Raw genomic sequence first — 26425 nt, 5'->3', positions numbered from 1 at the left:
GCTCAGTAGTGATATTATATTAAAACATTATTTAAAACTACTTTGTTATAAGTGTACATGTATAATAATAGTTATTTAAGATTCGTTAATAGCGCGTTAAATAGTACTTTAATGACATCCCGTGGTTCTTTCTGGCTGTTTGAAGTTATATGTAGTGTTTTCATTATGATGTCATCCTTTCATGTCGTCACATATATACAGGTAGTAAAGTCACACATATGATTATATTGTTACATACTTCTCATCACTTTACGAAAAATCATGCTGTAAAACTGCAAGTGATATCATTATTACATGTCTGTAGGCATATATATATTTGAATGGAATTGTCCTCCGCCATCTTGTACATCACATTTGAATTTTGAATATTTAATTATGTATGTTTGTAACCTATATGCTGTATTGCATTTGGATATAATAAAACTTGAAACTTGATAATGAGCGGTATTTTATCTCCTCTTTTCCATGTAAGTCGTTATCAACAGAGGTCTAATAAAAGTTTTTCTTAAACCAAAATGGAAACTTTGACTCAGTCAATTACATTGTTCAAGACTGAAGTCATCAAAAGAAGTAATACTATAAGACAGTGCTTCAGTAGATCTGTTGGGAGCGGATAATGTCCATATGACTTCATTTGCGAGTTCAAAATTTTCTTGACATTTTCTTGCGCCATGAACTAGAAGTGAACCAATTTAAATATAATGAGCCGACATTGTGCTTGGTACATCTGCTGGCGGACGGTTAATTTAGTCCTTCGCAAGTAATTACCTCTGTTTGCAGAGATGCACGTTTGTCAATCGGAGCTTTGATACAATATGTATATACTCCAACATATCAACTCCATCTTCTGTAGACTAAAGTGCTGAAAAAATTGAATGTCTTTGATGAACTTCCACACGAAACTTGTGCTGTATGTAAACTATGGTTTACCACAGTTAAGTGTGTCGTGAGCCGCAAAATGTTTCTAGATCGGTGCCCTCGAACTCAGACGCGGGTCTGCCTCCAAAAATGCGCCGTGAATGAATGAAATATCTTCTCTTGTGAGGACTTCGTCCAGTGTATAGCCACAGGTGTTGGTAGTTTCTGTAACTGACGAGTATTAACATTTGTATGCCGTACAAGTGAAAATTTAGGTATCTGTGATCACAGTATCTTTTGGTATTTCAACTAGGTTGTCTTAAAAGGTTAAACACTCGCCAGAAAGTGTTTTGGAAATCGTTCTGTCTAGTGACAGGTTGTGTTTTCTTAAACATGACAGGTTTACTGCCAGAGGCCTACCATGTCGAGGTTTGTGGAGGATTTCATAGAGGTATAAGCTCAGCCAGTTCTTTGTAGTCAATAGTGATCCTCACCAGATCTCTTTTATTGCAAGAATATTAATGTACTAAGAATTTAGGACAATCGCTGATTCACAATGACTTGTTCTTCATCAAGTGCCCTCGACTGATAGCAGAACTCACTGGTTTAAGAGTCAAAAGAACTGATCTATTTTAATTAAACACACTTCACCGTGATATCGAAACCGGAATAAATGAAAAGGAACACCCAATGTCCCCCAAGCAGAATAAATAGAAAAGCCGCGATCATTCAAGTTAAATAATCATTGAACTGTGTTGATATGGCATTTACAGTTAAAATGAATGACACAACATTGCAGGCAAGCATCATCTAAACACAGTTCGATGCTCATATTTACCATTTTCGAAGGATTTGAATATAATAGAAATTAATATAATTTATTGTGTGTGTTTGTTCCATGAATAAGACGTCAACACGTGGGCCATGGCATTTACAGTCTCTTGAATGCCATCCGAACACGGTAGGGTTATATGGTTGCAGAATAATTACCATGAATACAACCGGTCAAAAGCTGAAATAATCTCTGTGAAAACAGACAGTCAAACGCTAACATGGAATAATCATCGTGAATACAACCGATCAACAGTTGATGTGGACGCTGTAGCTGTCAAACGAATGCAGCTATTGTTTAAAAAAAGAAAAAAATCAACAATAGTTAATAAGACAAAATCTATTCAATTTAACACGGACTGGTATTTAAGTGCGTAGTTGCATTTGTACCGTAGAGCAAGACATAGATAAGGGCATAGATCTAAATAAAACACCAAAAACAAGGGCAGGTGAAAGCCTTATCAAAGGCCGAACTAGGGACAAGGAAGAGAACAATGGCGAGGTTCTCACTGCTGGTGTTAACTCTGCTCTTACTCTCGATTCAAACAGTGTTTGGTAAGTGAGTTTCTTACCTCGGCGTAAACTTTAGATACAATAACAAGTTCAATAACATACAGAAACGATTGTCAGATGAAGGATGTAAAGCCATTTTTGCCTTATTTTCTAATTAAAAAACCATGCTGTGTTTGTTTGATACCGGCGTTAGTAGCATATTGTACTACTTTTGTGAAGTGTGGGGTTCGACCAAAGGGTTGGACATTGAAAATGTACATTTAAATTTTTGTAAGAGGTTACTCAAAGTTAAACAATCTACAAATATTGTAATGGTAAACTGGGAACTTGGTCGTTTCCCTTTAGAATATACAAGAAGGTAACGAATAATTAAATATTGGTTTAAACTGCTCGACACGAACAAATGTATTTTTTATTAAAAAAACACCCACCGTTGTATGCTTCAATTGGGTACACTATGTGAAAGAGTTGCTAGGTACTCTTGGTTTCGGTGAAGTATGGCTTAGCCAATCACCATCGAACGCTAAATCCATTTTACCGTGTTTACTTCAAAGAATGTTTGACTAAGCTCAACAATATTTGAGAGATTTATTAGAGAATTCCTCGAAATGTTTTTTATATAGGCATATTGTAAATCATTTTTCCATTTAGTTTTATTTAACTAAGTATATGCCTAAGAAATATAGAATATGTTTAACAATACTTCGTATGGCTTCACATTCTTTGGCAATTGAACCCGGTCGTTATACAAATATCGAGCGGAATAGGAGATATTGTGCAATTTGTAAGTCGACTACTGAAGTAGAAGATGAATATCATTTTGTATTAATATGTAATATGTACAACGACTCAAGAAGTCAATATATAAAAAAATACTATTGGCAAAAACCTTCAATGTTTAAATTAATACAGTGTGTCAATAACAACAAGGAATTAAGCCGTCTTGGCAAATATTTTTTTGAAGCAAATAAAATAAGAGCTGTATTTCTTTAACTCGTACTCCATTTTTGTCTTACTGTTTCACATCCTTATTATGTATTGTATGTAATGTCTAATATGTACTCATGTGCCGTAAGGCCTACAGTCAATACATTGAATTGAACTGAGTTGAGTACTTTAAGCATAGATAGTCCAGAGAATTCTCAACCCGGTAAGGTATATGTGACACTCATTCTATCGAGTTAATATTATCGATTTTGGACATTAAGAATGTATTCATGAAAAGTTAAAACAACTAGTGTTTAAGGTTTTTTTTATTATATGTACTTTTGGGAGAAAGAAAGAGTTAACGGCATACTACACCTTTCACATTTTGGGGTAGACCTGGCACGGAGCAAGAAGACAGAGACCTAGACAAGCAAATACAGGGGTTATTTAAAATGTATATGGAACGTAGCGTATAGGGTATGTCAGAGTGTGTACGCACACATGCACGTGACTATAGGTAAGCGAACAGGTAAAATCATATGGAGACACATTATACAATATTATGTGACCGGTGACCACAGTCGTTATAGTCTGTTTTTCGTGGCTCACTGCGGCAAGTATGTAACCTTGGTAATTGATATTCCAATGTCTCCACTAAATAAGTTAAAGATTCACAAATCCCCCAAAAGGTGTAAAATTACTCTAAACAATTAGTTTAGGTCCAAATATAGATGTAACAAATTATCAGGCCCCTGTGGAAGTTTTTACAATAGATAAGCTACACCAGTTAGCCATAAAAGTAGTGGTTTCCTGTATTAAAGTATGTCACGCGTATTTTCCTGAAAAATAACAACAGAAGAAAGTAAAAATCTGTTCAGTTTTCTGTTATTTTTTACTTCGTTTTAAATCGACAGGTTTCAGAGTATTTTCCCCATGCAACACAACCAAAATAACCATATATATGCTTTTCTTAGAAGACTGTTCTAGGGTAATTGATAAAAGATAATTCTCTAGTGTTTTGTCGAAAGTAGGGAGACAGGAATCCTTCATACAGATAAACTGAAAAAAAAAAATTGAGATGTTCCCTGAATTTACTACTCTGTGTCCGTCTCTGGCTCCGTGCTAGGTCTGCCTTAAAAGGGGGAATGCATAATAGAAAATGACATAGAACACAAGTGACGAAGGGAGAAAGTAAATAGAGAACTTTCTGAGCAGCTCGCTCCTTTTTCTTTCAAGACAAGCAAGAGACAGACAAGCACTGACTACCATATATACATTGCAAAACTGGATACGAGGCGGTATTCCAAAACTGTTTAAACACCACCTTAAATGGAATTGTTTAGAATAGGTGGTCAGTGGTGAAATAATTCGTCGAACGAAATGAGGAAATACTTCAGCCTTCACAGGTCACCATGTTTCTCATCTAGTGATTTTGTTGTAACAGTGTTACACAATGAACCTTTGACTGTATTCATTCTCAGTGATTGTTCCACATTATTTTTTTGTATTTGCAATAGCGCAATTTTATGTATCAGTTTCCGTCATCATCTGAGATAATTTGCATTAGTTGATTTTAAAATAACAGAACTAGTGAATGAAATTTTGACACTTCCAACGAAATGCACTCAGTTTAGTTTTGCATTAAACAATGTGTCGTATAAAGTTACATGTACGCATCTTATTTTAAGTGGTATTTCAGTTTGATATCAAATATGGATGAATCATCAACTCTTTCTGCAAGCTGACATTGGAATTTTCTCCCTCACTCATTCACGCTTGAGTTGCTTCCGTACGCTCCTGACATTTTTTTTTCAGATTTTTGTGAATATACATGTTCGCATCTGCCAACGCTGATATGCAATCTCGTGGTGGATTAAAAGTCACAGGCAATTTTTCCTTAATTTATATTTCGTACATCTTTACGTCTTTTCAGTGCATTTTTAGATAATTTTAACGCTAATGAAACAAAAACAAAAACTAAACAAATAAATAATATAAAACAAAACAAACAGAAACTTATTCTTGGTTACTTTTTCTCTCAAAATATTTTCATATTTGTCTTTGCACATATTGAAAACTGCTCATAGGAAAAAAGTGTATTGATTGTCAAAGAAAACTTCAGATAACTCTCTTTCATAACGTAATGTTTTGTTTCAGTAGCGCGTTACAAATGACTTAACTTAAAAATGTAGAAAGTCATGGAATATAGCGGGGAAAACGCTAATGACATTGGACTATATATTATTAGTTATACAGGTCTTTGGCAGGGTACATGGTCTCATGTTCGCTGTCAGGACCTTATGTAGTTCTCCTGTTGATTTCATGAGTATGGCAGAAAACCTATATTATCGGTTCATTCTGCCATGTGATAGAAATATTGATGTTATTCAACGGGAAACTAATAAAACTCCTCTATATACGCCTATCCGTACAGTAGAAAAAGGCACAGTACTTGTCTCAGGAACGAAACTTAGCGAACGAAACCAGTTTAGACAAGTTATAGCTCTAATTAAAGCTTGAGGAGCGATCTTCCAAATTCTTCCGACATTCACGAAATCGTCTTCCGTTTCACCCCTTTAAATTTCACTGTCAGTCCCTGGGGTATTTAAGGAAAAATACGATGATGTAAGGTAACAAAATAACATGACGTCGCAATATTAGCTAAATATAATAGGAGTGATCACGTGCAAATCAGGATTAAAAAGCAGGTTACACATGCTGATTATAATCCCTTTTCAGTTATTGAAAGGACGTGGGGAAAAAGAACTAGCCCTTTCGTAGGGGGAATGCCAAAGACATCTGAACCCTTGAGGTGATATGCTTATATGAACAATACTTTGCTTTTAGCAAGCCTCGGGCTAAATAGAATAGCACCCCTTGGGTTGAGATTATTCTATCATACACTCAACGGTAGTTGAATTATTAATGTGTTCTATCTCGGATCTTGTCAAGTCGGAAAATGCACATAACAGTGTCGAGTGAAATTCCAACATGTTGGTTCATGACTGCTACACCAAAATTTGGTTTGTTTGTGTTTTTCGTCCTATTTACACATATGGTCATTTATGGACGTGCCTGGTTTTGGTGGTGGAGGAAAGCCGGAGTTCCCGGATAATAACCACTGACCTAAGGACAGTACCTGGCGACTGCCCCACGTAGGCTTCGAACCCGCGACCCAGTGGTGGAAGGCTAGTGGTAGCAGAATGTCAGACGCTTTAACCACTTGGCCACTGCAACCAGTAAAATTGCTGAATAGACATTTCCGTAGACTTGATTACCTGTCTTAGTACAATTTCTCTCCGCTAGGCTGCGCTTATGATATAATTTCGAAGCGAAGCCTACCGAAGCGTAGAAAAACTACGGCAGGCAATCCAGACTAGACATTTTTTTGTACAGGCTGTCCGTCTGGCTGGGTATCACACACCAATAAATGCTATCTTCTGAGCTCCTTCACGACGTCATGGCCAACCGCAGAGGTATGTACTTTACAAAAAGAGCACGTACCATGGGTTATTATTTTATCGGTATCAACCATTTTATATGATGTAAATTTACTGTGGAGAAGATCATTTGGAAAATATCCACCATACCTCTTTTTTAATTAAATATCGATACAGGATGACTTTCCTTAAAGACCCCTGTCCCGCTTCACTGTGTTTTCTCCCGTATATATACATAGTAATCTAGCTCCCTTTAACCTCCGTTTCCGTTTGGATATGAATTTAGCTTGGTTGGGCTAGAAAAAAACACTTTCGTTGACCAGGTAAACTGTAGCTCAATTGGTTATAGCGATAGTATAGCCATTTAATATGACCCGGTGTTAAAATCCCGGTGTAATAAAACCTGATTAATTGTATCCACTCAGAACACTATTGTTGGTTGAAATTTGTTTATTTCATCTTTATTATTTCTCATAAAAGTCCCGCACGGTATGGTTTTCTTCTCAAAGTTACAGTCTTCCTGCAAAAACAACCATGTCCTATGCGGAGTTACAGTTTTTGGCAGCGGTACGGGGATCCTTAAAAAAACCTTTTCGCTAATGAACATAATTATGCCTATTACTACCTTTTTTGAACACCCATTTTAATTATGTTACAAACTTATTCAAAGCGCGTTTGATTTTTTCCTCTTCCTTAACGAAAATCAAATTATAATGTGTTTTTCGTCCTATTTACACATATGGTCATTTATGGACGTGCCTGGTTTTGGTGGTGGAGGAAAGCCGGAGTTCCCGGATAATAACCACTGACCTAAGGACAGTACCTGGCGACTGCCCCACGTAGGCTTCGAACCCGCGACCCAGTGGTGGAAGGCTAGTGGTAGCAGAATGTCAGACGCTTTAACCACTTGGCCACTGCAACCAGTAAAATTGCTGAATAGACATTTCCGTAGACTTGATTACCTGTCTTAGTACAATTTCTCTCCGCTAGGCTGCGCTTATGATATAATTTCGAAGCGAAGCCTACCGAAGCGTAGAAAAACTACGGCAGGCAATCCAGACTAGACATTTTTTTGTACAGGCTGTCCGTCTGGCTGGGTATCACACACCAATAAATGCTATCTTCTGAGCTCCTTCACGACGTCATGGCCAACCGCAGAGGTATGTACTTTACAAAAAGAGCACGTACCATGGGTTATTATTTTATCGGTATCAACCATTTTATATGATGTAAATTTACTGTGGAGAAGATCATTTGGAAAATATCCACCATACCTCTTTTTTAATTAAATATCGATACAGGATGACTTTCCTTAAAGACCCCTGTCCCGCTTCACTGTGTTTTCTCCCGTATATATACATAGTAATCTAGCTCCCTTTAACCTCCGTTTCCGTTTGGATATGAATTTAGCTTGGTTGGGCTAGAAAAAAACACTTTCGTTGACCAGGTAAACTGTAGCTCAATTGGTTATAGCGATAGTATAGCCATTTAATATGACCCGGTGTTAAAATCCCGGTGTAATAAAACCTGATTAATTGTATCCACTCAGAACACTATTGTTGGTTGAAATTTGTTTATTTCATCTTTATTATTTCTCATAAAAGTCCCGCACGGTATGGTTTTCTTCTCAAAGTTACAGTCTTCCTGCAAAAACAACCATGTCCTATGCGGAGTTACAGTTTTTGGCAGCGGTACGGGGATCCTTAAAAAAAACTTTTCGCTAATGAACATAATTATGCCTATTACTACCTTTTTTGAACACCCATTTTAATTATGTTACAAACTTATTCAAAGCGCGTTTGATTTTTTCCTCTTCCTTAACGAAAATCAAATTATAATGTGTACAATATCATTTTTAGAGTTATTGCCGTACCTTTTCTGCAAAACTTGCCGAACCAATGGACCAATCCTCTGTTAACTTCCTTAGCGGTGAAGTTAAAGGAAGCGCACGTTAGTATGTCTTATCTTTTCTGACGACCTCCCGTTTACCGTACAAACGTGTGTATTATGTATAAGTTGGCATCATTCAATCAGCTTATTTTTTCAGTCATTATACTTTCTTTTGTAACTGTATTCATTTTCTTATATCTATTGTTTATTTAAAATATGTATTTCACGTAACTCTTCATGTTTGGAGGAATAAAGATATGAATGAATGAATGTAGCATATATACAAAAAATCAACAAGTGTTACATGTTTAATTAAAAGAAATATGTGTACATGTATATATATCCTCTCAAACAGATATAAGCCTTCGTTTCTTATTTGTTTGTGCTTGGGCAGCATTGAAAAACACGAATTATTATATTGGCGGAGGGGACTTGTTCGTGGAAGGAGAGTGGATATGGATGTCAACACAGGCACCCATTAGTGTTACCAACTGGAATACAGGAGAACCGAATGACCTCGGAGGACAAGAAGATTGCCTGGAGATAATTCCGCCTACAGGGCTGTGGAATGATATCCTTTGTAGCGTGCAGCAAGGTTTCATATGTGAAATGGAGTAAGTCCTATGTAGATATATATCTTTATATACAAGCAGAAAATTATCCTTACGGACGAAGAAATAACATAAAAACTTTCATCTCTTCAAGGCGATTCTTTAGACTCTGAAATAAAGTCTTAAGAATCGCCTTAAAGAGAAGAAATTACTTCAGACTCGTTGTTGAGATTTTTTTATATATAATATTTATATATATACATATGTTAACTCGTGAAAAGTCCCCATATTTCTTTAGGCCGAAGGCTGAGAGATATATATTCTTTAGAGGGTTTGCAAATACCCGTCTTATCTTTCAAAACACATTGCATGCAGAATGTTTTCATCATAACACAAGTACACCCATACTATAAACAAGGTCGCTTACTTCATTGCCCAAGTAAAATGACCCCGTTCCAGAAAACAAGCGAATTTGTGATACTAAATGAAACATCGAAAAATGGTCGCTTTTCAGTTGGTTGGACACTGCTAGCCATGGCATGACACGATAAATCCCTAGTGGGTAGCGTAAAACACACAGTCTTGTCAGTATAGTGTTTCTACGATAGGAAACAAACTTACTTGTAAGATATATAGTTCATGCCCTTACATTAGCATGTAGGACACCCAAGTCAAAGTTTTCAAGCTTGTCAGGCTGACGATCTTTTTGTTTTTACCTCGACGCTGATTGGCTCCTCATTTTAGACCCCAATCAACAGAAATATAGAAAGAAAGTTTTATTTCTTAATTTGTTTTTGACCTAACTATGTTTCATATTTTTTGGTTTAATTTTGTTTCAGTAACGAATATGCCCAAAGTCTAATTGGGTAATGCATCAGTTTGAGAACGTCGATTTTGTTGCGGAGTCACTCAACAGCAACAACATTGTTTATATATTTTTCGAATACCAATATAATGGAAATACATTAAACTGATCCTTAAATAAAACAAAGTGTAATAGTTGTTTTTTGAAACCTTGCCATGGTGTAAGACTAATGCGAAAGTCTATCTACTTAGACAGATCCCAGAGATCACAAATCTTTATCATTCACGCACCGGGAAATCTATTGACAAAGAATGACAGAGTCCATTGCATGACAGAGTCTATAGTCCTAGACAAATGGAGAAATGCGTGGAAACACACTAACGTAAACGTCTAAAATACAACCCGTGGACTCAAGGCTATCGCAAAAGTCCATGTAATTAGACTTTACTCGCGCGGACGTCCACTTGTAACTAGATTTACGCGGACGTCCACCTGTACGTGAAATTGAGAAGACGTCCTGATATAAGTTCACTTGAGCCGACGTCCATATGTGAGAAGACTTGTGTGTAGGTGTCAATATGTAGGTTGATAGGCGCATGCGCGGACGTTTATATGTAAGTAAATATGGACAGTCATCCATTGCGTAACTTGCGCAGTTGTCTTCGTGTAGCTTATCTTATGTTGACTTTTTATGTAATTATATATATAAGTCCACATGTAAGTAGTCTTTCACAGACATCTACATGTAAGTAGAGTAAAGACGCGCAAAGGTCCACAAATAAGTAGACTTCCGCCGACGATAACATGTAAGTAAACTTGCACGCACATCCACATGTAAGTTAACTCGAGCACACGTCCAGGTTCAATTAAACACGCGCAGGTGTGATATGAAACTAGCCTTTGTTGAAGTTTAAGGAGTTCTACCCATGCGAATTTTTTTAGACCTTAACTCGCCGGGAAAATCTGGACAGAAGGCGCTGTAACTATGGGTTACCATGGATGTTACACATACAAGAACTCTCGGAGAAGGGAGATGCGATAAACCTCTCCAGTCGTTTGATATCACATCAAGATAGATATTGAGAACAAGTTTGTCCTTTATTAACAAAATTTAGCCAGGTGCTTTACCGTCTACATCCTCACGTTGATCTCGACATTTACATACAGTAAAACAATACAGATTACGGTACCTTTCCGGCAAACTGAAAAACGGTAGCAGTTTATGGTAGGTTAGTATGAATGACGAAATCAGTTTTAATAAGGTTTCAGTTTTTATCATTCAGTAAAGAATTTTGTTTGAGATTAGAACAAAAGTGTGAGAAGAACAAGTCGTAGCCAATGGCTGTTTGTATTCCTCGTAAAACAAATAAAGAATCATATTAACAACAAAGCCAAATCAGCTCGGACGTAGTGCTACAGCCTAACAGTTCATGTGCTACAAAAATCATCGTTACAAGCCTACACGTCAGTAATTTAGACATACACGATTGTACCAGAAAGCCACGGGTATACCGGTCGGTGTGATTCAGTCTTCCGCTGCCAGAGCCCGCCGTTCTCGTGCTACCCGCCGCTGTTCGATGGACTCGGCGTACAGTATGAGGAAGAACAAGACGCTGTACAGGATCATGTAGGGGAAGAACCCACTGGAGATCAGCATGATGGAAAAGGTGTATCCGCTCCACACTACCGCCATAACGGACCTGTTCGGACATCTGACCACGTCGGACACGACGCCACAAACGTCCATCGCGATGTGTCTAAGAATTGATGTAAATGAAAAGACGGGCATACTCTGTACCACGTTTTGCTGTTGCTGTTCAAGTTGATTGTCTCGGGTTGTTGTGAAGCTTGCGTCGGATTCCTCTGACGTGCTGCCACAGCTTGACGTCGCCCTGACGCGTCGTCGCTCTACTTGGTTGTTTATGGTGTCCACCTCACTGCTGGACATGACAGGAAGCAGCTGTCGCACGGGAACCTCTCCGTATTCCGTTCGGGACACCTCTTCATTATCCCCTTCCTCTTCGCTGCCTTCATCTGCACTTTGTGACGCAACCGATCTAACCTGGACAGTTTGGGTTCTAATCTGAAATACAATGAAAGACAACTTGGATCATGGAAACCAGTTGTGGCATCCGCAGTTATACGGCATCATTTGAAGAGTTAGGGGAAAAGCGAACGAGACTCTACTCGAACGTACACAATAAGTCAAAAACTGATTCGTACTGGAGCTAAGAGAGCAAGAGTGATCGTTTTATATCCTGTTGACTCATTATAGTACACTCTATAGCAAGAATAAGAGTGCCCCCCCCCCCCCCCCCCACACACACACACACACACACACACACACACATTACGTACTAACACATCAAAAATCGAATTGCTCCACTCACCGGAAGTTTGATATGAACTTTACTTGTATCATGGATCTAAAGAATCAGTTGCTATTACTGACATGCTTGATTATAGAGACCATATTCTCAAAAAAAATAACAATCACAGAAAAATACCTAAAACATGTTTAGAGATATTTTCAAAACACAATAAAATTCAAACACAGGGCTTCCACGCTTCTGTTCTTTTAAACCTCGATACATATTTTTCAAAGTTCTTTTTTGTATTATAAATTATTGTAACGGAACGTGGTCAAAACATTTTTAGCATCTAGTTTTCTTTAAAAAAAAAAAGGAAAAAATCGTCTAGCTACGCTTGGAATTTGATTTAATTTAACTGTTCCTCTTAGGAAATAATGTTGAAATTGAAAAACAACTTAACGAAATTTCTTTTTGATTAAATTATGAAAATAAAATACATTATGATAATGCCCCAGGTCGCATAAGAGCGCATCTAATTTTCATTTGTTTTGATGTGAAAATGACACCGGATCCCCCGCGCGTTCGGCCTGAGCGGTATTAACAGACAACTTAAAACAATTCTGACCCCTTCCACCTTCAAAATTCAAAAGGCGCGTGTTTGAGGGATAGGGCGTTTCCTTACCACACTCTGTTCACTGAGCCAGTTTTCCACGAACTCCTGAAGGCAATAGTTGACCGTCAGCTGTCGCTTTCTGATGTTCTTTGCGCTGAGTGGACGACGGCAGGTTGGGCAGTGCAACTTGACTTGGTTGGGATTTAAACCAGGGTTGTGCTCTCCGGCATTCCTCGCCAGGTGACCAAGACATCTACAGTTTGTAAAAACCAAAGTTAAGCCAGCGCAATACCATGCATTCTAAAGGCAAACAGGCCACACCATATTTTGTAAAAAAAACACCACTTTCCACAGCAAAACCTTTCACATATCATAATTAACAAACAATCAGAGAAAGTGTCCCAACGAACTTTGCTCATGCATTCAAGATAATTATATAGCTTCCTTTAAATAACTTGGACAGTATCATGCAAAATTGAAGGCCGTCAGCATTTTTTCTTATACATTTCATGTATTTTTACATTTTAAAGTGTCTTTTTATGAAATCAGTTGTCATGCTACCGAAACAAAGGATGAGTGTCTTTAAGGCCCTTTTTTGGGAGCATACAGCCGGAGCTGCCATTTAGGCGCTAACAGCTAGCATTCAACAATTCTAGCACTGCCCAACCATCCGGCGTCCTACCACTAGACAAACGTGCCTCTCGTAAACAAATCTTACTTAACAAATTTGGTGAGATAAAGAACAAAATGGGGCGATAAAATTTATGTTCATTCAGTAATTTGTCACATCTAGCAAATTAATATAAAGAAAGAACTATACTAAAGAAAATATTGTGAAGGAAAATGTAATTCCCTTTTAAGATACAATTTTGTTTTATCGCTGACTTTAGGAAAATTCACTAAAAGGGTGGAAATGCATGATATATAAAAGGGGAAAACACGCGTGACCGTTGATTGGGCACAGAACATGGAAAAATATCTCTTTGTCAAATCGACGCAATTCGCAATAAAAACTGAAAGTCTAATATTCCAACCAATTCTTCACTTAATTATTAAGTTATAGATTTATATCTTGCACTCCACTTACACGGGGGTAATCCCGATACTCGAGGTAATGGCTTCCGTCAGTAGTTCGATATTGGTAATATACATAAATCACTTAGTTAACGGAATCGGTGTCATCCTAGTTGTTATTTTGTCGGTATCCGTAGCATTCATATAGTGGCCTCCTCATCTGTACCAATTAAAACTATATGAGGTTTTGCAAAATGCAATAAAATATGTAACAGAAAACTCATCGATCATTAAATCTGAACAGAAAAGCTCTGACGGAAGTCGTATACAGCGCCAAATAAACTAAAACGTATAAACTTACTCAGAACACCTTAGTTTAAGTCTTAGGTCCAAATATAGCTGTACCGAATTATCAGGTCCCTGTGCTTGCTCCGACGGAATCCATTCCGCGTTAATTCTTCTAGTGCTCTGACGAAAGTACGAGAATCAGGATTACCCCGTGATCGAATGATTCAAAAACCGAATAATAAGTTTTTTCCTCGGGATAGATCTATATTGGCAGAGAATCTCGGAATCAATTCGACGCAATATATGCAATAACTTTTTCAAATATGAGCATTTACCTGATGCAGAAGCTATGACCACATTTTAGCGTGTGTGGATTGTTGTAGTAATCCAAACAAATGCTGCACTTCAGGGATTTGTACCAATGTCTGTTTATGGGCTCCAAAACTTCCGAGTCTTGCGACATCTTACAAACGCATTATCATTGTCGCCACGGCAACACACGTGACGTCATCAACAAGAAGCGTGGAGCGTCAGTTTTGATGACGTGAAAAACAAATGTAAATGGTCTTCAATGGCGTAATGATCGGTTAGGCTATATAATGGATGACAATGTTGAAAGGCCTGTCAAACAACGTGAAAAACATGTACGATTTTTATTGGACGAAGAGAGAAACGCCAGGCCAAAGCAGCAATATAGAAAAACCCCGAAGAAGCTGCATGCGCACCAACCACAGCAGCGCCACGCTGGTAAAACGGAGTTCGGTGACGAAGCCAGAAAAGACAATCAAATCGCAGAAATGTATCGAAGAGTGATACAGATGACGGAAGAGGCAAACAAGTTGAAAATTGAGACTTGCCAACTCGTTGGAGATTATTCTGAGCTCGGGAAAAAGTTTTCTAGTCTTGAGAAAGAGAAGAAAGATTTCGACGACGAAGTTGACAGACATGTTCAAGAAATAGACGAAAAGCGGTATTTAAATGGTCTTATCCATCATTTAGAAGAAGTCGACCGGAACATGACATTTGAACCGTGCGAAGTATTGGGATCTTCAGTCAGTGATGGATTCTTGCAGAACAGAGGTTCGCTCTCTGAAATATGATGAGCGACATTAACAGTAATCATGGTTGTATGTATGTCCATATTTCTTATGATACCATTAAAATTAAATTAAAATGTTCTATCAAACTACACATTATTTATGTAAATGTTTCAATTGACTTTATGCCTTACGTACACTAAACATCGTCGTTCGCGTCGGACGTGTATAGAACTCTTGTACACAAAACAGACAAGAAGTTGTCAGAAAATACATAAGGGTTGTACCAGCTATCGTCTTTGGTGTTTTGCATAAAAGGACGTGGGGCAACCGTCCTTACTTTAACGGTTGTAAAAATATGGTGCTCTTGCTATCAAGCTCTAGGTAATGTTTCCTATCGGGCCCCAGCCCTGCAACAGCCCTGCAGCATAACTACGTACTAGCCTTACCGCCTGGCCGGAATAACTGGATAACTTAGATAATGCCCATTTTCTACTCAATGGAAGAAATCTTTGATATTTTATAGAATGTGAAAACGAGTGTTTTCTACCTCTACCAACCAGCTGTCCATTTACGCATTTTATGTTTTTCTTCTCGAATGCAAGAAAGAATTTTCTTTTCAATATGAAGCGGTCAGATCTTGGAATATTTCACTTTCATTGCCACATAATAACATGAGTTATCTCACTGTACATTTCCAAATCTTCTAAACCACATCCTCGAAATTCAAGGTGTACGAATTCGAAGTTACATGTACGTTCACGTACGTTCTCTGCATCAAGCGCGCTGAGAAAGTAAGTTAGCCTGTTAATCTCTAGAATTTCTTTGGTGTCTGAATCATTTCATTTGAAAAGAACAAAATACTTTATAAAGTACGAGGAAAATGTTTTCATATTCAATTTAAATAACGTTTCCCTGATTTTCTTTCGGGACGACTCCACGATTACAGCATTATCGTTTGAGAGTTCATTCATAATCTTAAAAATCGAGAAACCAAATTAAGTGTGAAAGAAAATTTCTTCACCTCGAATGTCTGACAAAGCACAGGTACTGGTCATAGGTTATTGTTCATATTGGGTGGTGCTCCACTATATGTAGTATATAGCAACCAATAGGAAAATAAATTGTGACCAGTACCTGTGGGACAAAGAAATCTCCTGAGGAGTACGTTTCTTGAACTCGGGGCCTGTCGCTGGTGTAACACACAATCTTGTCACGCAGGTTGATTTTTTTGTCACACTCTCAAAACATGAAAGGGTGATTTAATAGGGAAGAACGTTGTTTTCTACGAAAAACGCACAACTGTTATATATGACACCTTCTATACTTGCGAAAAATGATGTCATTCAATTGTCTTCAGTTGTGTAGTCAAAAGTGCGTGTGTCTTGACTATAGCCTTAGAATATCAGATATATCACCAATGGTTAAAGCAGGATCCAAATAAGTTAAGTGCAAAAGACATGAAGAAGACACTTCAATGAAGTGTAGAAGACACATCATTGAAATCAGAGAGTGACATTAGTAAAGGGAGAGAGTGACATTAGTAAAGGGAGAGAGTGACATCAGTGAAGGGAGAGAGTAACATCAGTGAAGGGAGAGAGTGACATCAGTGAAGGGAGAGAGTGACATTAGTAAAGGGAGAGAGTGACATCAATGAAGGGAGAGAGTGACATCAGTGAAGGGAGAGAGTGACATTAGTAAAGGGAGAGAGTGACATCAATGAAGGGAGAGAGTGACATCAGTGAAGGGAGAGAGTGACATTAGTGAAGGGTAGAAGACACATCAGTGAAGGGAGAGAGTGACATCAATGAAGGAAGAGAGTGACATTAGTGAAGGGAGAGAGTGACATCAGTGAAGAGAGAGAGTGACATTAGTGAAGAGTAGAAGACATATCAGTGAAGGGAGAGAGTGACATCAGTGAGGGGAGAGAGTGACATTAGTGAAGAGTAGAAAACACATCAGTGAAGGGAGAGAGTGACATCAATGAAGCGAGAGAGTGACATCAGTGAAGGGAGAGAGTGACATTAGTAAAGGGAGAGAGTGACATCAGTGAAGGGAGAGAGTGACATTAGTGAAGAGTAGAAGACACATCAGTGAAGGGAGAGAGTGACATCAGTGAAGGGAGAGAGTGACATCAATGAAGGGAGAGAGTGACATCAGTGAAGGGAGAGAGTGACATCAGTGAAGGGAGAGAGTGACATCAGTGAAGGGAAAGAGTGACATCAATGAAGGGAGAGAGTGACATCAGTAAAGGGAGAGAGTGACATCAGTGAAGGGAGAAAGTGACATCAGTGAAGGGAGAGATTGACATCAATGAAGGGAGAGAGTGACATTAGTAAAGGGAGAGAGTGACATTAGTAAAGGGAGAGAGTGACATCAGTAAAGGGAGAGAGTGACATCAGTAAAGGGAGAGAGTGACATCAGTGAAGGGAGAGAGTGACATTAGTGAAGGGTAGAAGACACATCAGTGAAGGGAGAGAGTGACATCAGTGAAGGAAGAGAGTGACATTAGTGAAGGGAGAGAGTGACATCAGTGAAGGGAGAAAGTGACATCAGTGAAGGGAGAGAGTAACATCAGTAAAGGGTAGAAGACACATCAGTGAAGGGAGAGAGTGACATCAGTGAAGGTTAGAAGACACATCAGTAAAGGGTAGAAGACACATCAGTGAAGGGTAGAAGACACATCATAGATGAGGAGAAGACACATCAGTGAAGGGTAGAGGACACATCAGTGAAGGGTTGAAGACACATCAGTGAAGGGTAGAAGACACATCGTTGAAGAGGAGAAGACACATCAGTGAAGGGTAGAAGACACATCATTGAAGAGGGGAAGACACATCAGTGAAGGGTAGAAGACACATCGTTGAATAGGTGAAGACACATCAGTGAAGGGTAGAAGATACATCGTTGAAGAGGAGAAGACACATCAGTGAAGGGTAGAAGACACATCATAGAAGAGGAGAAGACACATCAGTGAAGAGGAGAAGACACATCAGTGAAGGGTAGAATACACATCAGTGAAGGGTGGAAGACACATCAGTGAAGGGTAGAAGACACATCGTTGAAGAGGAGAAGACAAATCAGTGAAGGGTAGAAGACACATCATTGAAGAGGTGAAGACACATCAATGAAGGGTAGAAGACACATCATTGAAGAGGAGAAGACACATCAGTGAAGGGTAGAAGACACATTGTTGAAGAGGAGAAGACACATCAGTGAAGGGTAGAATACACATAATTGAAGAGGAGAAGACACATCAGTGAAGGGTAGAAGACACATCATTGAAGGGTAGAAGACACATCATTGAAGGGTAGAAGACACATCAGTGAAGGGTAGAAGACACATCATTGAAGAGGAGAAGACACATCAGTGAAGGGTAGAAGACACATCATTTGAGAAGGAAGACACATGAAGACAGTGTAGTGAGAGAGTGACATCAGTGAAGGGAGAGAGTCACATCAGTGAAAGGTAGAAGACACATCAGTGAAGGGAGGGGTACACATCAGTGAAGGGAGAGAGTCACATCAGTGAAGGGAGGGATACACATCAGTGAAGGGAGGGAGACACATCAGTGAAGGGAGAAAGTGATATTCGTGAAGGGTGTGAGACATATTAGTGAAAGATTTGAAACTCATCAGTCAAGGGAGAGAAACACTTCAGTGAATGGTGGAAGACACATCAGTGAAGCTTCTGGGACGCATCATTTAAGGGTACAAAGCACATCCTTTAAGTGAGGGAGGCACATTTATAAAGGAATAGAGACATCATTCGAATGTTTGAGAGATATCAGTAAAGAGTAAGAGTCACATCAGTGAAAGACGTGAGACACATCAGTGAAAGCGGTGAGACACATCAGTGAAGGGGGTGAAACACATCAGTGAATGGTGTCTGACACATCGGTGAGAATATGAGACACATCAGTGAAAAGTGTGAGACACATCAGTGAGAATATGAGACACATCAGTGAAAAGTGTGAGACACATCAGTGAGAATATGAGACACATCAGTGAAAGACGTGAGACACATCAGTGAAAGGATGGAGACACATCAGTGAAGGGGGTGAAACACATCAGTGAATGGTGTCTGACACATCAGTGAGAATATGAGACACATCAGTGAAAAGTGTGAGACACATCATCAGTGAAGTATGCGAGACACATCAGTGAAAGGATGTGGACACATCAATGAAGAGTGTGAGACACATACCTGGCCTTAATGCAAAAGAATATAACCGGCCGGGCGTAATTGCCAATTTGAAGAAGTTGGTACTGTCTGCAGATATAATTATCGGTCGTACATTTAGTTTGATCGAATCTTTTACTAACAAGGAGGGTAGGAAGGACACTTTCCGCACAGACGTTCTGCATGAGAGAGTTTTGCAATTTATTTCTCCTTGTGGGTTACTTTTTCTGTATGTACACTTCATCCCAATATTTAAAAAAAAATGTACACTGACAAAATCAAATCTCACCCAAAATCAAGCTAATTGATCTTTCTTTATCTCGTTCAATTTACCTCGTAACTTCATCCAATATTTGGCACCATTTGCGACTTGCTTGTGCAAAGGAAATATTATTCAGCCTTCCTGTCGTGTCTCCCACTGTACCTAGGGAAGTGTATCAGAAATGTTCGTGGATAGCCTAACCCTTAAAAGCTCTGTTCCCCGCAACGACGGTTCGCTAAACACAACTCTTTTTATTACGTCAAAACCAAAATTAGGTCATTAGATATTGTGACGTCGTAAAATTGGCGCCATTTGAGACGATGGAATTGCCGCCCCAAACCTGTCGCCCTTAAAAATATCAAAATTAGATAAATGAGCGGTTTCGTGCAATAAAGTTTACCGAGAAAACCATAACATCACATTTAGTCAAGAACTCTTTCATATTACACAAACACGTATTTTTAGTTAAGTCACAATTACACCTTTTAATTATATTTTGATGGGAGCTGATGGAAATTCACAATAATTGTTTTGCATATAAGTGTAAACTAACCTCAAATGACAGTAGGTTTTGAGGAGTGAAATCCGGCTACAACATCCGAAGAAATAATTTGTCGATAATCACATAGTTTGTTTTAAGAATGTATGTTCCTTGTGATCCTTATTTGTGCTGGGATCAATATTTGACTTCGCAAAAATAAACAATGACAAAAATCCATATCTTAAGTTAGCATATGTATACAAACAACTGTAAGACAACAGCATATTGATCTCAAAGATCGAAAATATATCTTTATTAAAACTAACAGGGAGAAACAGATCTCCTCGGCGTTCCTGTTATTGTACAAAGTACATGGTATAACATACCCGCGGTGTAAAATGCCGATATTCGGGTATGGTGATAAATTCATAAAAATAGAGTTTGTCCTTCTTCAAAAATATAAAAAATATGTTCTTCAATTCGAAACAAACGGTTATCTTTCGTAATTCTTAATGATTACAGTAATTTTGTTCTATATTTAGTATGCACCTGCCCAACCCCAGTCTATTTTCCGCCATCGTTGCTCAACGAATATTTTGCCATCTCTAAATTTTAACTCGGTATCAAAGCCATCCTTCTTCTTCAAAAAACTAGAAAACAACTGTTTGTTGCTTGCTTTGCGTGTCCCTGTATACGTATAACCTGCTTACTACTACTCCATATATGAATATCAGAGAAGGCAAAAATATACGGTTAAACAAAGTGTATCCCTCCCTACCCGTAAATGTGTCGCTCTCCCCAGTCTAAACCTCGACAATTAATGTTCTGTGTCTCAAAATTAGCACTCCGGATGTGTCTGCCAGGAGCTTGTGTTGTACGGAATCATCTGGAATGGCGGTGGGTAAATATTCAAATTGTTCCCGATCGAGAGAATCGCTGGATCAATAACACCGGGATCATTATGGTAAAATGGTTGGACTGGAAACACGGGAGGTGGCGCCACACGTTCCTTGCTACTTCCGGTGACTGATTTGAGTTCGTTGTACAACTCGTTTGTCTGGCATGCATTATTTTGAGAGCGTAAGGCCAATTGATTTTCTATGTAGTTCTGGTTCTCCATCCTTATACAATCTATTTCGTCCTTACATCCTTGAAGTATCGATGTTTTCGCCTTAGTAGCTATCATTAGAGAATCTAACTCCGAACTCATCTCGTCTATCCGTAGACCGGTCAGCGCGAAGGTTTCAGTGTTCGTAGAAGCGTCTACCTGTGTAAGAAACATAAGAACTATAATAGGTTTAGCTTGTAAACAAATATATACTTTTTCCGTAATAAACGTATCTACTTACTCCCCCACCCTTTGCAGATCGGGGGTCGAACACAGAATACAACTGCTGTTACCCACTGCATGTGTCGTATGAGGCGACTAACGAGGGGACACACTGCATAATTGATGGTTTGCTTTTGTGCGTTCTACTTGGGGACACAAAAGCGACCAAAAAAATCAGCTGCACCCATTGCAATCTTTTTATTTCTTTTTACTTCTATATACCTTTTATTTCCTAGCGCCTTGCTTGGCAACACCTCACTTTTTACTGTTAAACGTTCGCCCAGGGCCCGTATTCATTAAACCGTTCTCATGCTCAAGCACGGATTCTGTGCCTAAACCAGCATTCTTATAACTCACTTAAATCATGTCAGACAGCCAAAAAGTAAACATTGAAAACAGTATTCAGCTTTGAGTTTCTTCAATTACTTTCCAAATCATTGACAAAATAAGATTATATTTTCAATTTATAACCGGAGCAAGAAAATAAGCTTGAACACAAAATCCATGCTTAAGCATGAGTGGAGCATACACAACATACATGGAGGTACGCCCTTAAATTACCTTAGCTGTTGATAAGATGTTTATGAAAATAAAACCAAACCAAACCCCTCCCTCTGCGCCTACGTATATTTCATTCCAACAAATGTTCTTCGAGATGTTTCTTTTCAAATCCTTTCAACACCAGATTGCATGTTTTGAAAAATAATGAGTTGCATCCTTTCTCACAACTCGAAATCTACTTGTGTCATCCTATGTTATAGGTGTTGTCTCTTCCTTGTGCTATGTTATTGTTTACATGAGGTCATAGTGTTGTCTCTTCCTTGTGCTATATGCCGTTGCAGATAAATCGTCACAAAGGTTAAACAGGAGAACATTCTATGAATGACTGGAGATCATGAAGTCAACTTCGTGTGCACAGCTACGTTGAGCAAGAGAAAGGTACCAAGTTGATATGACACTGACCTGAGAACGAGGCTGTCTCATTTGTTGATATGACTCAATGATTGACATGAGGACGAAGTTAGGCACGACACCATTGGTCTTGGTCATGAGGTTTGTGTAGGCGATACCACAGCGACAGTTCGGACACGGCACGTTCGTCTCCATTAGTAGGAACGGATTCTTTACCTGGCGCTTCTTGTGTTTCGCCAAATCCAGGAGACAACTGTAAATGGATATCACATCTATTGTACTAAAACCGAGGACCCGAAGACAGTTGTAGGGAGGCAGGACTCAAATCAGATCAGTTCAAAATATCTTTTAAATCTAACATAGTAACAATGCTGTAGCCTTAAAACACACAATAGTCACGCATAAGCTTTGTTAGCTGATGATACATGTTTAAGTTCAAATAACATCAGAAGACATATTTGAAAACGAAAATTTAGCTTTTTTACGTTGTCCAAAATGGCGGATGCGAGGACTGTGCGGCGTAAGTGAGTATTGTGCAAAAGTTTTCAAACCGTGAACCGTTTTGAGTACGGTCGGGATTTGCAAAAACCAGGAATGCTAACTGGGGATGTTAGAACTGTTACACTTAGCGATATTCTTCTTTTGATGGACCACAACTGAACATCATTTATCCTCTGAATTTCAATGAATGAATTAGAAATGATGGTTTGATGATCCGATTAGGAAGATTACAGATAGTAATTTATTCTCCAATCCCTGTGGTTACTGCCGTATCAACTTTATTTTTATGTGATATTTTCGACACAATACAGGTTATTACTTTTTCTTTACTACACAATTGAGCCTTATATAGACACTGTCTAAACTATTGGTGGAGTATTGCGTAAAAAGAAGAAAACTTACTTGTAACAAAACGTGTGCCCACACGGCAAGGCAGTCGGGTCGTTGTAGATCTCCATACAGATGCAGCATTTAAGTTGTTGAAGTAAGTGACCTCCAATCTGGTTCTCCAGATTGTCTAAGTCCATTCCGAATACGTATAGACACTTAAACAAAATAAAAACGTATCTAACCTAGGACCGTAAAATAATCGCGAGTGAACCCTCCCAACTGTAACAGAAAAGTAACTTGTTGTTATTCACATAGCAACCTGGAGACGTCACTGTTATTATGACGTCATAATGTTAAGGAAGGGAGATTAGTCTTTGCAGTTATCTTGGTTTATATGTATGATTACACCTGAAACAGAAAAAGGCATGGAATAAATAAATAAAGTACTTTATTGTTAATGAAAAAAAATATCGACTGTCAACCTTTTGGACTCCCATAGACCTGACTGTTAAAATTAAAACCTGGTAAGTATTTTGAGATTTTTTCTGAATTATATAGTGGTATTCAATGTATCAAATAGACATCAGCAAAACAGTCAAAAATTACAAGCTAGGGGTTGTGTCCAAGATACCGCAAAAATTAGTTTTGCACAATCCGCGAGAAGGTCAGTTTGGCGGGTGTACGTCAGGTTTATACATTATCGGTGAGGGTGTCAGTTTGTAGGGTGTACATAATCCGTGATAATGTCAGTTTGTAAGGTGTACATAATCCGCAATAATGTCAGTTTGTAAGGTGTACTGAGGGTGTCAGTTTGTCGAATGTACGTATTGTTTATACACAATCTGTAAGGGTGTCAGTTTGTCGGATGTACGTATTGTTTATACACAATCCGTGAGGGTGTCAGTTTGTCGGATGTACCTATTTTTAATACGCAATCCGTGAGGGTGTCAGATTGTCAGATGTACGTATTGTTTATACACAATTCGTGAGGGTGTCAGTTTGTCGGCTGTACGTAATGTTTATACACAATCCGTGAGGGTGTCAGTTTGTCGTATGTACGTATTGTTTATACACTATCCGTGAGGGTGTCAGTTTGTCGGATGTATGTATTGTTTATACACAATCCGTGAGGGTGTCAGTTTGTCGGATGTCCGTATCGTTTATACACAATTCGTGAGGGTGTCAGTTTGTCGGATGTACGTATTGTTTATACACAATTCGTGAGTGTGACAGTTTGTCGGCTGTATGTATTGTTTATACACAATTCGTGAGGGTGTCAGTTTGTCGGCTTTTCGTATTGTTTATACACAATCTATAAGGGTGTCAGTTTGTCGGATGTACGTATTGTTTATACTCAATCCGTGAGGGTGTCAGTTTGTCGGATGTCCGTATCGTTTATACACAATTCGTGAGGGTGTCAGTTTGTCGGATGTACGTACTGTTTATACACAATTCGTGAGGGTGTCAGTTTGTCGGCTGTGCGTAATGTTTATACACAATCCGTGAGGGTGTCAGATTGTCGGATGTACGTATTGTTTATACACAATCCATGAGGGTGACAGTTTGTCGGATGTACGTATTGTTTATACACAATCCGTGAGTGTGTCAGCTTGTCGGATGTACGTATTGTTTATACACAATCCATGAGGGTGACAGTTTGTCGGCTGTACGTATTGTTTATACACAATTCGTGAGGGTGACAGTTTGTCGGCTGTATGTATTGTTTATACACAATTCGTGAGGGTGTCAGTTTGTCCGATGTACGTATTGTTTATACACAATCCATGAGGGTGACAGTTTGTCGGATGTACGTATTGTTTATACACAATCGGTGAGGGTGTCAGTTTGTCGGGTGTACGTATTGTTTATACACAATCTGTGAGGGGGTCAGTTTGTCGGATGTACGTATCGTTTATACACAATTCGTGAGGTTGTCAGTTTGTCGGATGTACGTATTGTTTATATACAATCCATGAGGGTGTCAGTTTGTCGGATGTACGTATTGTTAATACACAATCCGTGAGGGTGTCAGATTGTCGGATGTACGTATTGTTTATACACAATCCATGAGGGGGACAGTTTGTCGGCTGTACGTATTTTTTATACACAATCCGTGAGGGTGACAGTTTGTCGGATGTACTGTGTCAGTTTGTCGGATGTACGTATTGTTTATATACAATCCATGAGGGTGTCAGTTTGTCGGATGTACGTATTGTTTATACTCAATCCATGAGGGTGTCAGTTTGTCGGATGTACGTATTTTTAATACTCAATCCGTGAGGGTGTCAGATTGTCGGATGAACGTATTGTTTATACACCATTCGTGAGGGTGTCAGTTTGTCGGATGTACGATGTACGTATTGTTTATACACAATCCGTGAGTGTGTCAGCTTGTCGGATGTACGTATTGTTTATACACAATTCGTGGGGGTGTCAGTTTGTCGGCTGTACGTATTGTTTATTCACAATCCGTGAGGGTGACAGTTGGTCCGTTGTCCGTATTGTTTATACACAATCCGTGAGGGTGACAGTTTGTCGGCTGTACGTATTTTTTATACACAATCCGTGAGGGTGTCAGATTGTCGGATGTACGTATTGTTTATACACAATTCGTGAGGGGGTCAGTTTGTCGGCTGTACGTATTGTTTATACACAATTCGTGAGTGTGACAGTTTGTCGGCTGTATGTATTGTTTATACGCAATTCGTGAGGGTGTCAGTTTGTCGGCTGTACGTAATGTTTATACACAATCCGTGAGGGTGTCAGTTTTTCGGATGTACGTATTGTTTATACACAATCCATGAGGGGGACAGTTTGTCGGCTGTACGTATTTTTTATACACAATCCGTGAGGGTGTCAGATTGTCGGATGAACGTATTGTTTATACACCATTCGTGAGGGTGTCAGTTTGTCGGATGTACGTATTGTTTATACACAATCCGTGAGGGTGTCAGTTTATCGGATGTACGTATTGTTTATACACAATCCGCGAGGGTGACAGTTTGTCGGATGTACGTATTGTTTATACACAATCCGTGAGGGTGTCAGTTTGTCGGATGTACGTATTGTTTATACACAATCCGTGAGGGTGTCAGTTTGTCGGATGAACGTATTTTTAATACACAATCCGTGAGGGTGTCAGATTGTCGGATGTACGTTTTGTTTATACACAATTCGTTAGGGTGTCAGTTTGTCGGATGTACGTATTGTTTATACACAATCCGCGAGGGTGTCAGTTTTTCGGATGTACGTATTGTTTATACACAATCCATGAGGGTGTCAGTTTTTCGGATGTACGTATTGTTTATACACAATCCATGAGGGTGATAGTTTGTCGGATGTACGTAT

The 26425-nt window shown here is 38.8% G+C and overlaps 3 protein-coding genes across 4 annotated transcripts; 1 reads left to right on the top strand and 2 right to left on the bottom strand.

Annotated features, from left to right (window-relative positions):
* The first annotated feature begins 2128 nt into the window (after window positions 1–2128).
* LOC110446678 (perlucin-like) lies at window positions 2129–10001 on the top strand. The gene is made up of 6 exons (XM_021491938.1): window positions 2129–2244; window positions 6526–6605; window positions 7634–7729; window positions 8429–8519; window positions 8854–9073; window positions 9850–10001. The coding sequence occupies exons 1-6, from the start codon at window positions 2184–2186 to the stop codon at window positions 9878–9880; spliced, it is 579 nt and encodes a 192-aa protein (XP_021347613.1). The 5' UTR covers window positions 2129–2183; the 3' UTR covers window positions 9881–10001.
* Window positions 10002–10876: 875 nt separating this feature from the next.
* On the bottom strand, window positions 10877–14558 carry LOC110446677 (tripartite motif-containing protein 75-like). Of its 2 annotated transcripts, none has more exons than XM_021491937.1 (3): window positions 13828–13925; window positions 12810–12993; window positions 10877–11898 (listed from the first exon to the last, which is right to left on the bottom strand). In XM_021491937.1, the coding sequence occupies exons 1-3, from the start codon at window positions 13890–13892 to the stop codon at window positions 11341–11343; spliced, it is 807 nt and encodes a 268-aa protein (XP_021347612.1). In that variant the 5' UTR covers window positions 13893–13925; the 3' UTR covers window positions 10877–11340. The 2 variants fall into 2 exon arrangements, with proteins under 2 accessions (XP_021347612.1, XP_021347611.1); XM_021491936.1 differs by lacking the exon at window positions 13828–13925 and adding an exon at window positions 14378–14558 and having other exon boundaries at window positions 10878–11898.
* Window positions 14559–20291: 5733 nt separating this feature from the next.
* On the bottom strand, window positions 20292–23396 carry LOC110446676 (E3 ubiquitin-protein ligase TRIM62-like). Its single transcript, XM_021491935.1, has 3 exons — window positions 23150–23396; window positions 22298–22499; window positions 20292–21271 (listed from the first exon to the last, which is right to left on the bottom strand). Exons 1-3 carry the CDS (start codon window positions 23272–23274, stop codon window positions 20843–20845), a joined length of 756 nt encoding a protein of 251 aa, XP_021347610.1. The 5' UTR covers window positions 23275–23396; the 3' UTR covers window positions 20292–20842.
* Window positions 23397–26425: the final 3029 nt, after the last annotated feature.

Source organism: Mizuhopecten yessoensis, unplaced genomic scaffold (assembly GCF_002113885.1).
Source record: "Mizuhopecten yessoensis strain PY_sf001 unplaced genomic scaffold, ASM211388v2 scaffold2929, whole genome shotgun sequence".
Taxonomy (NCBI): domain Eukaryota; kingdom Metazoa; phylum Mollusca; class Bivalvia; order Pectinida; family Pectinidae; genus Mizuhopecten; species Mizuhopecten yessoensis.
The sequence above is the reverse complement of the archived record's forward strand: the minus strand, read 5'-3'. Positions and strand labels throughout refer to the sequence as shown.

What these genes read in the sequence shown, in the direction of transcription:
- LOC110446678 (XM_021491938.1), top strand. Translation starts at nt 2,184, where the DNA reads ATGGCGAGGTTCTCACTGCTGGTGTTAACTCTGCTCTTACTCTCGATT. An exon ending in CTCGATTCAAACAGTGTTTG is followed by an intron (nt 2,245 to 6,525) that starts GTAAGTGAGTTT and finishes TTTTTTGTACAG; the next exon opens with GCTGTCCGTCTGGCTGGGTA. An exon ending in TGAAGTTAAAGGAAGCGCAC is followed by an intron (nt 8,520 to 8,853) that starts GTTAGTATGTCT and finishes GTGCTTGGGCAG; the next exon opens with CATTGAAAAACACGAATTAT.
- LOC110446676 (XM_021491935.1), bottom strand. Translation starts at nt 23,274, where the DNA reads ATGGACTTAGACAATCTGGAGAACCAGATTGGAGGTCACTTACTTCAA. An exon ending in GGGCACACGTTTTGTTACAA is followed by an intron (nt 22,500 to 23,149) that starts GTAAGTTTTCTT and finishes ATCCATTTACAG; the next exon opens with TTGTCTCCTGGATTTGGCGA. An exon ending in TGAGACAGCCTCGTTCTCAG is followed by an intron (nt 21,272 to 22,297) that starts GTCAGTGTCATA and finishes TTTCTTACACAG; the next exon opens with GTAGACGCTTCTACGAACAC.
- LOC110446677 (XM_021491936.1), bottom strand. Translation starts at nt 14,505, where the DNA reads ATGTCGCAAGACTCGGAAGTTTTGGAGCCCATAAACAGACATTGGTAC. An exon ending in GGTCATAGCTTCTGCATCAG is followed by an intron (nt 12,994 to 14,377) that starts GTAAATGCTCAT and finishes TACAAACTGTAG; the next exon opens with ATGTCTTGGTCACCTGGCGA. An exon ending in GGCTCAGTGAACAGAGTGTG is followed by an intron (nt 11,899 to 12,809) that starts GTAAGGAAACGC and finishes ATTGTATTTCAG; the next exon opens with ATTAGAACCCAAACTGTCCA.